Genomic DNA, 17,437 nt, shown 5'->3' with positions numbered 1-17,437 from the left:
TGAGAAGTATTTGGGATTGCCAAGTTTCATAGGGAGAAAAAAGAAGGATTGCTTTGCTAACATTAAGCAAAGAGTTTGGAAAAGGCTCCAAGGGTGGGAAGGCAAGCTCTTATCACAAGCGGGGAGAGAAATTTTAATTAAAGCAGTGGCTCAAGCTTTACCTACCTACACTATGTCATGTTTCAAACTACCGGTTACTCTGTGCCATGACATTGAAGCTCTTATTCGGAAATTTTTTTGGGGGCAGCGAGGAGATAGTCGAAAGGTGCATTGGGTAAGGTGGGAAGAGTTATGTAAGCCAAAGGAGCAAGGAGGGATGGGATTCAAGGACTTGTCCCGTTTTAATGATGCTTTGCTCGCTAAACAAACTTGGAGACTTCTACATGATAAATCCTCACTGTTTTATCGGATTTTTAAAGCAAAGTTTTTCCCAAATTGTTCAGTCATGGAGGCCACTTGTCCAAGCTCGGCATCCTATGCATGGAAGAGCATTATTAAAGGGAGAGATGTGATTAAACGTGGGGCTATTTGGAGAATTGGAGATGGGAAGTCAGCTCATATTTGGGGGGATAGGTGGCTGCCACAAAAACATTCAGCACTAGTTTTATCTCCACGGATAGATGTTTTGGCTGAAGCAAAAGTCCAAAGCTTGATTGATGAAGAACGAAGATGCTGGAAGACTGAGTTAATTGATGAAACCTTGCTGGAATTTGAGGCAACATTGGTGAAAAGCATTCCCCTTTGCCTCACTGAGCAACCGGATGAACTAATTTGGCCTCACAGTGCTAATGGAGCATACACAGTCAAGTCGGGTTATAAGTTTCTGCAGACGGAATTTCAGAATCAACAACCGGGTCAGTCCGATCCGTTGATGCTCAAGCCACTGTGGAAGGGGATATGGGGTCTCAACGTGCCAAGTAAAGTCAAAAATCTAGTTGGAGAGCTGTGAAAAACTCACTCCCCACGAAGCAGAATTTAGTTAAAAGAAAGGTGTTAAATGATGACTGCTGTGATCACTGTAAGATGCAGCAAGAAGACACACTTCATGCTCTATACCTCTGTCCGAAGTTGGAGGAAATTTGGCTCTCGGTACAAGCTTGGAACCAGCACAGTCTAAGGCAAATAAAGAGCTTTGATGATCTTATGGGATGCATTTTGGCGGAGAACAGGGATCCGGAACTATTTGCTATGGTTGTATGGGCTGTATGGAAGAGACGGAATGATATGAGGGTTGGGAAAAGAGGTGAAAATCTACCAAACTTGGTGCAATTAGCTCGAACCAGGTTACATGAATTTTTGCTGCATAATTATGCAGAAACAGCAGCTACGGACAGACCCTCAATGCAGTGGCAGCCACCAGCGCACCAACAGTACAAGATTAATTTTGATGGGGCACTTTTCAAGGATGAAAACCAGGCCGGAATAGGGGTGGTGATTAGGGACAGCAAGGGGGAGGTGATGGTCTCCTTGGCTCAGCGACTTCCACTACCTAGTACAGCTATTGAAGTTGAGGCCTTAGCAGCCAGGCGTGCAATGGAGCTGGCGTTGGAAACTGGTCTCAATAAGGGGGTGCTGGAAGGTGATTCACAGATCCTCATGAACGCTCTGAAGTCAAACTCTCATAGCCTTGCACAGTTCGGTCATATTATCAAGGATATACAGTACTTAGCCTCTAGTTTCTCCATTATTTCTTTTTCTCATGTAAGGAGGCATTGTAATACTATAGCTCACTCGATTGCGAGGCGGGCACTTTCTTTTTCGTCATTACAAGTCTGGATGGAAGATGTACCACCAGAGATTGCAGATGTTCTTCAGGCTGATTTTCATAGCCTTAGCTGAATAAAATCTTTTGATGTGGATTCTCAAAAAAAAAAAAAAAAAAAAAAGTTAGCAATATCTATTTGAATTTATTATCATACTCTTAGTCATAACTTATAAGTTACTCTTTGTTATTTAGTGTTGCAGTGCATCCCAAAGATCTACATCTGGTAGTAATTCGGGAATGTTTCATGAAGGTAGCTTCTCAATTCTCTCGGTATTTCTTCTTCTTTTTATCTTTTTTCATGAATGGTTATCGCATTCATTTTTATCTTTCATCTACACCCCCCCCCCAAAAAAAAAAAAACTTTGCTTCATGTAAATTATTTCACTAACAAATTTATGTCGTAACATGCTCGACTTATATTATTTATCCACTTATAATGGCTTAAGTTTTTGGAACTAATGATTTTTGACATGATAAACAAGCAATCATGTTCATGCCCAACAATGCTTGCTATTGCTTGACTCTTTGGAGTTTGATTTAGTTACCTGCTAGGCATAAACTAATAAATATATCGAATTCCTTGAAATAGAATGAATTAGCTTCTGGATCTATGTCAAAATACTGTTTTTAATATGTTTTTTGGTGTGTATGCATGTGTGAATGAGTGTTTGTAGGCATGTTCTATATTTGAGTAATGCCTACCATATGTTTCAGGTTAGTACTCTATGAATGATGTGTGATTGGAAGATTCAAGATGGTGACTTATGCAATCCCGACTTTTTCTAGGTTTTTTTTCATTATGTGTCCTTCTTGTATGTCAATAATCCTAATCTTGCTTGTGATTTTCAATTGTATGTACAGAGGTTTCTTAGATTTGGTTTGGTTATGATGTCTTATTTGTAGTTTGGAACATGAATTTGTCAGTTTTAATAAACCATATCTTTGTTTTTTTGTTTTACTTGTGGCAGAATGATGCTGAAAATTATGAGTTTGCCCAGTTTGCTTCAAAAGGATCCTGTTTTGTATGGGGCTCCAATTCTAAGTATCGTTTGGGTTTTCTAGTTATTGTTCAATCAATTAATAGTCTAGACTTTGTTTCTTAATTCTTTGTAATGATTGTAAAAGTTTGAACTCCAAGATGCCTTTGTGGTAGTTTGTTGGAAGATTGCTACTGGTTCAACCGTGGATTTGCTCATTTTTCTCTATTTTTTTTAATGTAATTTAACTTGTATAAACCATTAACATCCGCGTCAATTGTTTTCTATTGTTTTAGTGAGTTTTATAGTTCTTTTGTTTGTTCTTCTTTGATGTGTAGATTCATTAAATCCACCAACTTGATGAACTTGGTCCAAACCAATGCCTGGGTTTGTTTTTTTGTGGGTTGAAGGGTTTGGTTGGGTCCTTATTTTTTGAAACTTGGGTTGGATTGGGTTGAAGTTGAGAAAAATTTCAATCCCGATCCAACCCATGTTGTTAATTAATATTTTAAAAAATATATGTATTTTAAACTCTTTAATTTATTTTATTTTAGATTTTATACACCTATCAAAAAATTTAATTTATTTTAGAATTTATAAACCCATCAAAAAATTTTAATTTATTTTAGTATTTTGAAATTTAGTTTAGATGAGAATTTAATCATTTAATATAAAAAAATTGGTTTAAATTGGTGAATGAAAACCAAATTTTTTTGTTAGGCCTGACAAAATGGTTCTAACGACCCAACCCAACCCTAAATGTTCCCTATGGATCAAGTTGAGTTGAAAATTTCTCAACATGTGAAATTTATGTCGGGTTTAAAAAGAAAAAAAAAAATCCAACCTATTCCAATGCATTCACACATCTATTTTCATTTTTCATAAACAATTATGTTCTTGCGACTCTGTACGTCTTATGATTTATGATAATAATAAAATAAAATTTCTATTTTGTCTAAAAATTATTTAACTCCCTACCGCCCCTCTTAGCCAAATTGTTGAAACGAATTGAATAATATTTTTAGTAAACCTACAAAAAAAAAATTTTGGATCCAATAGTGAACACACAATTAGTGAATTATAGTTTGATGAACACTTTTTCATTACCCATTAGGGATTATCTGCCGCCACTGCTTATGCTTCAATGTATTACACCCCATTGCCATATTACACTCTTGTAGTCTGTAGCATGTACTCCTTTCCTCACAAAAACTTCCATACTGAAAATAAATTATGGGGAAAAGAAGGTTAAGTGAATAAGTTAATGGCAATGACTTCCTTGTCAAATTCAATGAGGAAGACAAAGGCGCCATGATTCTTCTTCACATAAAGCATTCCAATTTGGATGAGAAAACTTCCTTGGCTTTGCTTGAAATTAAAAACCAACGAATTAGACATAAGCAACATGTATCAAATAATACTAGCAAGCCAAAACCACCACAATTATTAAGCCTGTCCAGGAAAGCCTATGCCTACAAGCCCCCTAATTTCCCACCAGTCCCAAGGCTCAACTGCTTCATAGGAGCATGCTCTAAGCCTTTTGAGAAGTAATTGACATCCAGTTATGTAAGGGCGTGAGCAAAGCAGGCTGTCCTTGAACAAACTAGATGTCAAAAACTCTCTTACCATTGCTAAACAAGAACGAAGTTGTTGTTAATGGAATTCATGTCATTGTGTATGACATAAAAGGCAAGGAATACTTAATGATGTTCAAATCTTGGGAGTCCTGCAGGGTTTATGTTCTTAAGGAAGGGTGGAACACGTTTTGCCATAAACATAGCCTGCGTGAGCATGAAGATTTCATGACAGTATGGATGTTTTGCCATGTTCAAACGAGGGAACTATGCTTTCCATCTCTTCAAGAAGATTAAGTTACATAGTTGAATTTTTTTTAATTGAAAAGAAGTTACATGGTTAAATTTAATTTTTATCAAAAGAAATTGACAAATTTTACAATATCTAAAGAATTGTATTTCAGTCATAAATATGAACCTTAAAAATCAATCAATATTAGCTAGATGGTTTTAGTATTAGGAGGGAGTTTGTATTAAGTGTAGGCATTAGCTGTTTGTCAGTAGGAAGTACAGGACATAACCGTCCATGTTGGAGGGTTTGACAACATTATAATAGTACGTTTTTGGAATGATAATAAACTTTTTTTTTTTTTCCGTTCATACCCTGAATGTTATTCCCAGGACTTGATCTCTTTGCCATGATTTTTTAATGCACAAATCGTCCTTGGTGGGTTCATAGCTAGGATTTATACCACTACTAGTTGCCAATCATCTTAAGCAACAACTTGCTCAACCTTATTTATCAATCTGTTGGCTTGTAGCAAAATATCAGTATGATTAAATAGTACTGAACCCAAGGAGAGAGAGAGAGTTCCATTAACACCTTTCTATATCATTCTATTCAATTGTGTGTCACCATCTACATGTTTTTTGAACAACACTATACACTATTTGTTTATTTCCCTTTGATTTCACCTAAATCCCACAGGGATTAGTTTCAAGTATTCTTCCATTTAACCAACTGCTACTTTGCTACACAGCACAACTAACCCACTCTCCTCATTCTCCATCAACATTTCAAAGGGTAAGCCCTGGTGTGGACAATGGCATATCCTTTTCATTGTACCTTTGACTTGCATTCTCATTATGGCATGATACAATAATAAATTTCAGGACTTTCCGCAATGTTAAAATATGAGATAATTTGGCCCAGAATGCAGTGATATAATTAATAATAACATAAATTGCTTCCATTGTCATCAATTGCACTTGCATGATGCATCTAAAGGCATGCAGTAAGATTTCGAATACTGCTAATACTATCAGCGCTTCTTCCAAATCTTCTTGGCTTTATTTGAAAATTTTCTAACCATAAACGTGTCAGAGAATGTTAATGGAAGTTCTTCATCAACATTCTCTCTTTGATCAGACCAGCCTGTGGAACCACTTTCTTCTTTTGAGTTGCCCTCACAACTAGCAGTGGTAGCTCTAGGAATTTTTTTGAGAGTAGTCCTTAAGAAACTTAAATTATACAAAATCTAATAAAAAGAGAATTTCATACATTGACCAAAAAAAAAAAACACACACACACACGCAAATACATTAAATCTTACAATTTCCTTGTACAAATATTTTTATTTTGAAATCGTTTCATGATAATCTCATTATCAAGGTTGCAAGTTACATTTCTTTTAAAGTTTAGTTAAATAAAAATTTTCTTGGACTTTTATTTTTATTTGTAAGGACTTAATATGTTGTTAAGGAAACCAAAGTTGAAGAATAAAATTTAGCTACAAAATTTGTTGTAGTCACTCTCACTAAATGAATTAACATTGATACATATTTTGAACATCTAATCGATGAATTGCATGTTCTCTATATTCTTAAAACACATTAAAATTTCATGCTAATCGGATGTTATTTGTCATTCGATCTATAAAATTATTTTTTATGTATAATTTTAGATTACAAAAACTTGAAATTTAAATATTTGATTAACGACATAGCTACTGAACTTTTATCTTCTTGAAATGTTGCAAGTATGAAGGATTTAAGAAAAAAATGTTGTTAAATGGTGGATTTGTTAAAATTCACGTTCAATTAAAAAATATTGAATAGAGTTGTAGCCTTAATCTACAACCATGCTTCTTGCCAAATTTTGTCCATAATTTAATTATATTGGGTCTAAAAAAAAAATTAGGACCACAAAGTTTTTTTATAGAAAAAAAAATCATAAATTTTCAAAATTTATAAAAATTAATTGTATTTTTTTTCAAGTCAGGGTGGTCTTGTGACCACCCTGAACTCTAGGTAGAGCCACCCTTGACAACTAGATTCCACAAGTGAGGTGGGGTCTTCAGGTATATCTTTCTACAAGTGTTTTATTATGAAAAGAGCAGTATCATGATCCCTCCTGAAGATGATAAAATATAGAGCCTGATGGGCCTACCTTAATGGGCCTGACGGATCGGAATTGCTGGACCTGTGTAAAGATGATCTCATGCGCTTTGAAGGCCCATCGCTGACAAGCATAGTAAGGGCCCATGATCCGAAGTCCCTATTGTCTAGAAAAGCCCTAAGATCCAAAAATGGAAATCCTTGCTCACCACGCTCAGAAGAATTCGTATTAGAGTCCCACATGGAAAAGATTTGGAAACCAAGAAGAAAAGCCAACTCTCTACCACTATAAAAGACCTAACACCCTCGCAAATCGAGGTACGTTTTAATTGACCCTCTCTAACGCTCTAAAGTGGGGAGAAGAATTCTAACTTGACCTTCGGAGAGTGTTTGGCCGGCACCACACCGGTGCTCTCTAAAGGTTTTCTTTCGATTGCTTCTGTTGTGCAGGTTCGCTTCGAGTCGCGAGTACAGTGTGACCTATTGGTGATAATTTTTCGTCGTCATCACCTCCGATTGTTTCTGTATATCAAGACTCACAAATTAAAAGTGGATGAATGTACAAAAGCAACACAACATGCAAGCCCAAGTTACATGTCTATCGTTATTTTCCCCACTGAAAAGAATGGGGATAGAAGACAAGAAAAATACTAAATCTTTAAAACTCCACAATCAAAGCCCCAAATCCAACTCAAAAAGACGAGAATTTAAGGTGATACTATTTTGAAATTCCAGATTTCAATTTGAAACTAACAAAAAGTATGAGGCTTAATTTGTAATAATCTAAAACTTAATGGATAAGTTTTAAACTTTGATATTTTAGGGTTTAATTTTAAACGACAATTATAGAATTTTGATTTGAAACCACCCCTGAAATATATAGTTTAAAATGTATTTTTCCCTGATCTTATTCTCCACCTCTGCAACTTAATCTCATTCTTGGTGATTAAAATTATTGATTTGCGACAATTTTTAGCATTGCCTAACAATGTAGCGATGTCATTTTGTCCAATAAGAAGTAGCAAAAATGAAGGACTCTCTAGATCATTGCCCCCTCAGCCACAGCTATAGACTAGGCTGCACCATTACACAACTTAATTACCCTTTAATCCCTAAACACTTCCCTTAAATCAAGAATTCCCACTTAAATGTGAAACAATATTTCAGATGAAACCAAACCGTGGGACCACAACAATTAAAAGATGCGGACGACCCATTTGAAAACAAAATAGATGATGCGAATGTGACTCAGTGGTCGAGAAGGGCTACTCCATTAAGGCCACTCATTCTCACCGTGAAAGACGGTTGAAAAATTATCTAAATATTATTTTCAAGTCTCCTACGAAAAAAAGGAATATAGGAGATATTTGTCTATGTCAAGTGTGAACTGGAGAAAACAAAATAAGAAGAAAGTGGTTGACTAGTCAGCAATGGCTACTTCAAGTCTGTAGTAAAAGGCTACTCATTCTCTGTTTTGCTGATGAGAAGAAAGAAAATGCTACTTATTCTCAACTCTCAAGTGAAATACAGAGTGGAGAAAAATCATCTTTATATTATTTAATTTATTTCTCTCGTTTGCGATCATCCCTATTTAAACCATCTTTATCGCCTTCAATTGTAAACTCCTCTTGTAAGCCCTCGAAGTGTACAATCCTTCTCAAGAAAATATTCAAGTTTAATTTTCAAGTAAGTCTATTCTTTGAAATATTTCACCACTGTATTTGCATATTTTAAATATTTAAAAGCATAAATTAGCTTTTGTTTCTATATTTGATAATTTGTTCTTTTGTATCTCCTAGGTTCCTACATCTATCTTCAAGTTGAATATCAGATGGTGTAAATCTTGGGTACCAATTTCGATTAGTGGACTCAGGACTGTAGGTTGGAGTTGAAATTTTTATTTTATTAATTTGAATATTGTAAATTTTAGTTCAATTCTACTTAAGTCTATATCATATATTCATTCTTAATTGATTATTAACCACACTTCATGAGGTTGAGGTTGAGGTTGGGTCAGTTTGAATTTTTAATTTGTTTTTATTTTTTTAGGAGAGTTTGAATTTCTAATTGTTCTGCTTTTAATCAATTAGAGTGTACTTTTATTAGTAAATTTCATTTGTGAGTGTGGGGGTATTTCATGAGGAATAAATAAGGGTTTTCTATCTTTTCAGTTGGTGGAATCACTTCATTTTATGTATTAATATTTTCTATTCTCTCTCATTGGTCACCTATTTTTATTTTTTTTATGAGACTCATTGGTCACCCATTGTCTAACTGTATTGGTTTAAAATGCAAACTGTAATGCTTTTATTATCAATGAAACTTATCATTTGAAAAGAAAAAAAAGGCCAAACTGTTTGATCAATTGATGATAAACAGTAATAAAAAACCTCGGTCATGCTTTGGGCATTCTATTATATGTTCCACCAATTACATACTATCATATGGTTTTTTTTTTTTTTTGTCCCTCTCATTTTCAAATGACCAAAGTATATTGTTTCAAAAATAAAAAATCAAACACATCTAATCTAAATATTTCTAAAAGCTAAAGTATAGCATTTATTATTACTACGCTCCAGTTAAGCCACGTCAGCGTCCACGTCATTATTTTTGAATTTTTAAATTTTTTCCAATATAATTTTCTATAATTTTTTTTAACATTTAATTTTAATATTTACACTTCTCCAATCTTTCTCCCTCCCTTATTTTTTCATCTCCCCACTACTCTCCAATCTTTCCCTCTTCCTTACCTTTTCATCTCTCCACTACAAATCTAGTCTAAATTTTTTTTTTTTGTTAAATGTTATCATATTGCGTTATAAAGAATTAAATATAGCATATAAAAATATGATATTATTCTATTCCATAGCATGAATTGGATAATTTGGTATTTATTGTAAATTGATATTTCTTTTATTACATAACATGATTTTTTATAGTGTTCATTTTAGATGTTAACTATGAGACTTTACTAATTTTTGTTTATTCTTTAATCCTTTATAGTGGATAAAGTATTTTTAATAGTTGTATTAGAAGTACACTATATTTACCACCGCGCACTCTTGGTGCGGTGGTTACTCCACAAGTATAAATGCTTGTTGGGTGTGGGGGGGCAAGAGTCGGGGTTCAAGTCTTCAGGAAGGAGCTTCACATGCATATACACTTAGATTATGTTAGAATAAAAATTTTCTATCTTGTATCAAAAAAAAAAAAAAAAGTACACTATAATGCTATTTATTTAGAGAAAAGCAAAGGTTAACTAAACGAAAATAATCAGATGAATGACAAATTTTAGCTTTTGCAATTTTATTATTATTATTATTATTATTATTATTATTATTATTATATAACAATGCATATATAGAAATTTAAGTCTTAGATTTTGCTAATAATTGTTTATTTGATAATATGTATTGGGTGGATGAAATTACAACAAAGTGTTTTCTTAATTTGTCCAATAAATCATTGTTAAGTTTTATTAATTTTCTTAGTTACATTTTTTGGTATTTTGGATTGTAGGCAGAAAAAATAAGGTTAGAGAACATTTTTTTTAAACTAAAAGAATAATTTCCAAATTTTATATTCTTTTTAATGATTCACAAAATGTTATAAATAACTTTTATTAAAAAATGAATATTTTCGTTAACTTGCCTTTTGAATTTTAGAGAAAAATTGTATTGTTTTCATTTTGGTACGATAAAATTTATATTTATGATTTATAATTGTTCCAATATTATATTTATGATTTTTCCTATAATAAATAAAAATATGATTATGAAATACATTACTCTTTATTAAATTAGTTTAAATTAAAAAAATTAATAAAACCACCATAAAATAATTATCACGTGCAACGTGAGGGTTCACGGCCAGTTACATATTATAATCGATGAAGTATAAACTATAAAGTGAAACACTAGAGTAGGACATGAGACTTTTGTTTAAGAATAAGAAAATTCAAAACAATTAAAATAAATTGGTCCCTTATGGAAACATGACTCTATGGTTTATTAATATAGAAATAATAGATCAAGGAAAATTGAAATATGAATTGTAAAGCATCTCTTAAACGTGGCAAATCAAACAAATGTGTTAAATTTTTCTCCAAAAAAAAAAAAAAAAAGACGTGTTAAACTTCATCTCTTATTAATGATTTAATTGTCACTTGAACAAGTTTAACATGTGAAAATTTATATTTTTGTTGATGTCTTTTTACCGTCTTTACCTGAGAATAAATGCAATTATTATCATGTAATAATTTGTTTAAACTTTTTAAATTTCGTAATAAGATATGAATGATATTTTAAAAAGACTCAATTATTTTGTTTCGAAAGAAAAAAAAAAAAAAAAAAAGTCAAAATTTTGGTCCATAAATTATATAATTTTTTAATTCTTTTATCAAATTATCGTTATTTCATTTTAGTCCTTAAATCTTTTTTTTTTTTTTTTTTTTGAGAATCTTACTCCTTAAATCTTTATAAACATTTATTGGTACCTTGCCTTTCCTTACCATTATTATGCAATAATAATAAAAAATAAAAAATAAAAATCTAATATTAAGACTAATGTACACATCCTCCTTATTATTATTATTATTTTTGGGAAATTTCACGAATCACATCCTTCTAGTGTTTTGTTTAATGCACAAATCACATATTAGACAACATATGGTGTCATAAATACAAACCATGTGGAAACGATGATATTTTAATTATTGAAATGTTCTGTTTTTTTTTTTTTTTTTTTTTTTTTTTTTTTTTTAATTGCAAGTTCCTTAAAAAAATTGAAAATGTTGCCAGCGACAAATAGAAATATTTCTCACTGTTTAATTTAGACAAGTACAACGATCATTGATTAATTTAAATAAATACAAAAAATCACTTTATCTACATCACTTATCCCCCCCCCCCCCCCCCCCCCCACCCCAAAAAAAAAAAAAAATCATTCTTCAACTTAACTGACGTCCTGGTACGCTTTTTGAGAATTAGAATACTTTCATGCATTATGTTTCTCACCTCTATTCTTTTTTTTCTTTTTCTTTTTTGTGCAGGTCTCCTAGGACCGGCAAGCAACAAGTCAAAGCATGGCATTCTCTTTCTCTTTGGGTGTGATATAATTGGAAGAAAGGGAGCATAAAAACTTGGTGACTAAAGCTAGAAGGGAGTTTAGACTGTGAAGTTAAAAATGGATCAGGCTGTAGTGAAACTCTTGACTTACAATATCATTTCAATTCTTTCAACTGAAGCATCGTTATTATGGGGGGCTCGTGATGCAATTGCAGATATCAAAGATGAGTTGATAAGTATGCAATCATTCTTAGTAGATGCTGATAGAAAGGAAGTAGGGAGTGAAGGAGAGAAGACTTGGGTGGCAAATGTGAGAGACATGGCGTATAACGTTGAAGACATTATTGACTACTTCATGTATCACATAAATCGCCAACGAATTGGGGGTCGATCTTCCTGGATCCTTCACCACACCGTTTACTTTCCAAAAAATATTTGGGTGAGGCGTCAAACAGCCACCAAGATACAAAAAGTTAATGGGAAAATCAAGGGTGCCATACCAGAGAGGAAGCAAAGATATGGTATTGATCATATAGAGGGAACTAGCTCTAAAGATAATCAAAAACGGGTGGGGCAACATACTGAATCATCTTTTTTTTTAAAAGAAGATGAACTTGTAGCGATTGAAAATAAAAGGCAATTGTTAATGGGTTGGTTGATGGATGGAGAACTACACCAAACTGTCATTTCGATAATTGGAATGGGTGGTTCTGGCAAGACCACACTAACTGCCAACACCTACAACAATGATGATGTAAAGAAACATTTCAACTGTTGTGCATGGATCACAATTTCCCAAGTACATGTCATAGAAGACGTATTGAGGAGCATGATTAAGAGCTTTTACAAGTCAATGAAGGAAATGGATCCTACAAACTTGAGTTCCATGAATCAAATGGAGTTAGTAGAAACACTGGTGGACTATTTAAAAGAGAAAAGGTATCTACTTGTCTTGGATGACGTGTGGGACACAAATATCTTGGATAAAATAAAGGTAGCACTTCAAGATAGTTGTTGTGGGAGCAGACTCATCCTTACAACACGAAAAGAAGATGTAGCCTGCCATCCTTTGGGAGGTAAACATCATATTCATCATATTCAATTGTTGCAAAACGAAGAGGCCTGGGAACTCTTTTGCAAGAAAGCATTCATAAATTGTCCCAATGGAAGTTGTCCATTGGAGCTTAAATCTTTTGCTAAAGAACTTGTGAGAAAATGCGAAGGCCTACCACTTGCAATTGCAGCTTTGGGCAGTCTTATGTACTTCAAGAATATGTCACAGTGGAATGAAATTAAGAGCAACGTGAATTGGAGTCCAACTAGCAATCCTAAGCTAGAAGGAGTGAAGAGCATTTTGATGCTTAGTTTCAACGATTTACCATATCAGTTGAAGCATTGTTTCTTATTTTGCTCTCTTTTCCCAGAAGATCATGAGATTCGAAGAAAAAGGCTCATTAAGCTATGGATGGCAGAAGGATTTGTAGAACAAGTAAAAGGGTCCACTCTAGAAGAAGTAGCAGATAGCTATCTTGTAGAACTCACTTTCCGGAACATGCTTCAAGTTGTAGAGAGAAATGAATTTGGAAGGCCAAGGAGATGTAAAATGCATGATCTTCTGCGGGAGTTTGCTCTATCAATATCAGTCAAAGAAAAGTTTGGTGTTGTACATGATGGAGGAGAAGAAATGAAAGAATGCAAAGCGCGCCGCATTTCAATTCACAAAACCAATGGAGAACTCAAATCACTTATGGGTATGTCAAAGCTCCGTTCTTTTCTTATTTTTAACAAGTCGTTGAAAACATTGCCTTCTGGAAGTAAAATGTTAAGGGTTTTAGATTTGGAGGATGCCCCCATTGATGAATTGCCTAACGAAGTATTCAAATTATTCAACTTAAGATATTTGAATTTAAGGGGAACTTTACTTAAGAAGCTTCCAAATTCCATAGGGAGGCTCTTTTATCTTCAAACCTTGGACCTAAGGGACACACAAATAGAAGCCCTTCCTCATGGAATAGGAAAGTTGCAAAACTTGCGGTATTTAATAATGTGTCGCTATTCTGGAAACTCGGATAACTTCAAATTTTTTACAGGGATGCAAGTACCATCAAATATCACTCAGTTAAAGAATTTGCAAACTATGGGTACTATTGAAGCAGATGATGACTTGATAAGACAAATTCGAAGCATGACCCAATTGACCACATTCGGTATTTCAAAAGTGAAAGCAGCAAATGAGACAGATTTATGTATCTCAATTCAAAACATGACATGTCTTAGGAACTTGGGTATCATGGTAACTAATGAGGAGGAAACTCTCAGAATGGATGCACTCTCATCTCCTCCTCCCAACCTTCGAAAGCTTATTTTGAATGGAAAACTAGAGAAGGTACCACAGTGGTTTCGTTCACTTCAAAGCCTCACAAAGTTGCAATTGCATTGGTCAAGACTAGAAGAAGATCCACTCCCACACATTGCTGCTTTGCCCCATCTGGGACGTCTTACACTTTCTAATGCCTACGTTGGAAAACAGCTATGTTTCAGTACAAGCTTTCTTAAGCTTACAGAGTTGGGGATTCGTAATTTCCCTCAATTGAGAGAGATAATAATAGAAAAGGAGGTGATGCCAAATCTGAAATTCCTAGATATTGTCAACTGCATGGAGTTAAAGACAGTGCCCAAAGGCATTGAATACCTTCAAAATCTCCATCTACTGTGTTTGAATTCTGTCTCAATGGAACTTCAAAATTGCATTCGCAGCGTGGATTTTCCAAAGGTGCAGCACATCCCAAAGATCTACATCTGGTAGTAATTCAAAATGTTTCACGAAGGTAGCATCTTTGTTCTATCTATTTTTTCTTCCACTTTTAATCTTTAAATGAATGGTTGCATTCATTTTATCATTTAAGCTATTTCTTTGAACTAATGGTTTCTGACATGATAAATAAGTAATCTGTTCTAATGATTAATTGTACTTAATCGTATCTCTGTTTTTTACCCATGGCAGAATCATGCTTGCTATTGCTTGATTGCTTGGAGTTTGTTTTATCTACTAATTTGGCATAGAAAAATTAAAAAAATATAATAAATTACACACAATAGATAAAATTAGTTTCTGGGCCTGACTCAAAATACTGTTTATATAAATGTATTTGGGTGTATTATGTTTGTGGGTATGTCAAGCCCACCATATGTTTGAGGAAAGTCCTCTATGGATATTATGTGATTGGAAGATACAAGATTTTGACTTATGTAACCCCACGACTTTTGCTGGATTTTTCATTATGCGTCTTTCATGGGTGTTGATTATCCTTAGCTTGCATATAATTTTCAATTCTATGTATGGAGGTTTCTTAGATTTGGTTTGGTTGTGAGCACCCATTAGCCTGTGATTTGTTTTTATATAAATCTTTGTGTTTCAAACTTTTAAGTGCATACTTTGCTTCTTATATAATTTGAGAACTAGTCCTCATGAAATACATTGATTAATAATAGCTTCTCATTTTTATATTTTATTATTATTATTTTGCCATTGATAATAGGATGTTTTAACTCTTAAGTGTTCACATAGTTAGTCTGCCACACTGAGGTCATAGATTTATAGTCTAATTTAAGATAGGATGTCTTCGGTAATTTTTTTTAGCTTGGCACACGCTGCCTATGTCTTTTCATTGATTGCCCTTGTACTCATTTGTATGTACTACTATCCATTTGAGAAGCAGCATATAAGTTAAGAAATAATTTGCTTGACTTTATGTACCCTTGTATTTTCCTCATAGGTGTTCCCCTCCCATTTAGGCTGAGACAATATTATTTTGAGGAGATCATGTAGGGGAGGGGGACTAGTGCCTTGTTTCTAGGAAGATGCTCTTAAGAGTTAGGTCGTACATTCTTTTTACACTGACTCTTAACCATAGTACCCAATAGATGCAAAAACTAATAGCCAGAAGATGCACAATCTCTCTCCATTTCTATATCTATGCATCATGCATGAAAAAGTGGTTGTATCAAGTTAAGAAAAAAGTTATCAGTTTCTCTTTTAGACCCTATGCTCTTAAGTTCACAATTCCTATATGGATGAGATGTGATTAAGGTTTATTTATTTTCTGATAAGTATAATCACAATTTAATTATTTTCCCATTATTGATGCATCTTTGCCATTAACCTATGGTTCTTGAGTCCTAGTTAAATATCCTTGACTTAGATATAAATTCTTAATGAGATTTCCAATTTTTCTCTATTTTTCCAATTCTTCTTTTGGGTAGCAAATCTCTAGCTTTTAATTGTATATTCCTCATTGTTAGGTTGTCATAAGCTCATGAAGAGAAATGAGTGATCCAAGTCATAATTTCCAATTAATACATGTTGAACAATTTTGTTTATGTCTTCTTTTATGTGATTGGAACTGCAACTTGATACTTTGTGTTACCTAAGTTAGCAATATCTATTTGAATTTTTTATCATACTCTTAGACATAACTAATAAGTTTGTTATTTAGTGTTGTAGTGCATCCCAAAGATCTACATTTGGTAGAAATTCGAGAATGTTTCATGAAGGCAGCTTATCATCTAACACCCCCCCCCCCCCCAAAAAAAGCTTTGCTTCATCTAAGTTATCTCACTAACAAATTTATGTATACTCGACTTATATTATTTATCCACTTTGTAATAGCTTAAGTTTTTGAAATTAATGGTTTCTGACATGATAAATAAGTTACCATGTTCATGCCTAACAATGCTTGCTATTGCTTGTTTGCATGGAGTTTGATTTAGTTACCAACTTGGCATAAATTGATAAACACATCAAATTCTTTGAAATAGAATGAATTAGCTTCTGGATCCTGTGTCAAAATACTGTTTTTAATATGTATTTTGGTGTGTGTGAATGTGTGTTTGTAGGCGTGTTCTGTATGTGAGTAATGGCCACCATATGTTCCAGGAAAGCCCTCTATGAATGACGTGTGATTGGAAGATACAAGATTGTGAATTATGTAATGCTGACTTTTTCTGGGTTTTTTCATTAGGTGTCCTCCATGCATGTCAATAATCCTAATCTTGCTTGTGACTTTCAATTTTATGTACAGAGGTTTCTTAGATTTGGTTTGGCTATGATGTCTTAGTATTTGTGTTTTGGAACATGAATTTGCCAATTTTAATAACCCATAATTATTTTTTGTTTTTTTTTTTTTTTACTCGTGGTAGAATGATGTTGAAGATTATGAGTTTGCCTTGTTTGCTTCAAAAGGATTTTGTTTTGTTTGAAGCTCTAATTCTAGGTATTGTTTGGGTATTCTAGTTATTGTTCAATAAATTAATACTCAAGACTTCGTTTCTTATTTGTCTGTAATAAATGTAGAAGTTTGAACTCCAAGATACCTTTGTGGCAGTTTGTTGGAAGATTGTCACTGGTTCAACTGTGGATTGTAATTTGTATGTAATTTAGCTTGTGTAAACCATTAACATCTGTGTGAATTGTTTTCTATTGTTTTTGAGTTTTGTAGTTCTTTTGTTTATTCTTCCCTAAAAACTTGATGAACTTGATCCAAACCAACATTTCAAGGTTTGTTTTCTATGGGTTGAAGGGTTTGGTTGGGTCCTTATTTTTTTATAACTTGAGTTGGATCGGGTTCAAAATTGACAAAAATTTTAATCCAAATAACCCGAACTAACCCCGCTATTAATTAATACTTAAAAAAAAATATGTATAATGGGGAATTTTGA

General features: G+C 33.4%; 2 protein-coding genes and 1 long non-coding RNA gene across 5 annotated transcripts; all 3 read left to right on the top strand.

The window, feature by feature from the left end:
* The first annotated feature begins 1,023 nt into the window (after positions 1 to 1,023).
* LOC126690358 (uncharacterized) lies at positions 1,024 to 1,839 on the top strand. The gene has a single exon (XM_050385463.1). It carries the CDS (start codon positions 1,024 to 1,026, stop codon positions 1,837 to 1,839), a length of 816 nt encoding a protein of 271 aa, XP_050241420.1.
* Positions 1,840 to 1,952: 113 nt separating this feature from the next.
* LOC126689421 (uncharacterized) lies at positions 1,953 to 17,216 on the top strand. The gene is made up of 2 exons (XR_007644517.1): positions 1,953 to 2,015; positions 16,919 to 17,216. It is a non-coding gene; the product is annotated as an uncharacterized LOC126689421 (long non-coding RNA).
* Positions 7,913 to 16,894, top strand: LOC126689420 (disease resistance protein RPM1-like). 3 transcript variants are annotated; one of them, XM_050384609.1, is made up of 5 exons: positions 7,913 to 8,339; positions 8,453 to 8,534; positions 11,704 to 13,470; positions 13,810 to 14,547; positions 16,616 to 16,894. In XM_050384609.1, exons 3-4 carry the CDS (start codon positions 11,838 to 11,840, stop codon positions 14,523 to 14,525), a joined length of 2,349 nt encoding a protein of 782 aa, XP_050240566.1. In that variant the 5' UTR covers positions 7,913 to 8,339; positions 8,453 to 8,534; positions 11,704 to 11,837; the 3' UTR covers positions 14,526 to 14,547; positions 16,616 to 16,894. The 3 variants fall into 3 exon arrangements, with proteins under 3 accessions (XP_050240566.1, XP_050240564.1, XP_050240565.1); XM_050384607.1 differs by having other exon boundaries at positions 11,704 to 14,547; XM_050384608.1 differs by lacking the exon at positions 16,616 to 16,894 and adding an exon at positions 16,216 to 16,604 and having other exon boundaries at positions 11,704 to 14,547.
* Positions 17,217 to 17,437: the final 221 nt, after the last annotated feature.

Source organism: Quercus robur, chromosome 6 (assembly GCF_932294415.1).
Source record: "Quercus robur chromosome 6, dhQueRobu3.1, whole genome shotgun sequence".
NCBI lineage: Eukaryota > Viridiplantae > Streptophyta > Magnoliopsida > Fagales > Fagaceae > Quercus > Quercus robur.
Note: the sequence above shows the minus strand (reverse complement) of the source record. Positions and strands in the feature narration are given on the sequence as shown.

Excerpts from the sequence above, each read along its gene's own strand:
- LOC126690358 (XM_050385463.1), top strand. The coding sequence starts at position 1,024 with ATGCAGCAAGAAGACACACTTCATGCTCTATACCTCTGTCCGAAGTTG.
- LOC126689420 (XM_050384607.1), top strand. The coding sequence starts at position 11,838 with ATGGATCAGGCTGTAGTGAAACTCTTGACTTACAATATCATTTCAATT.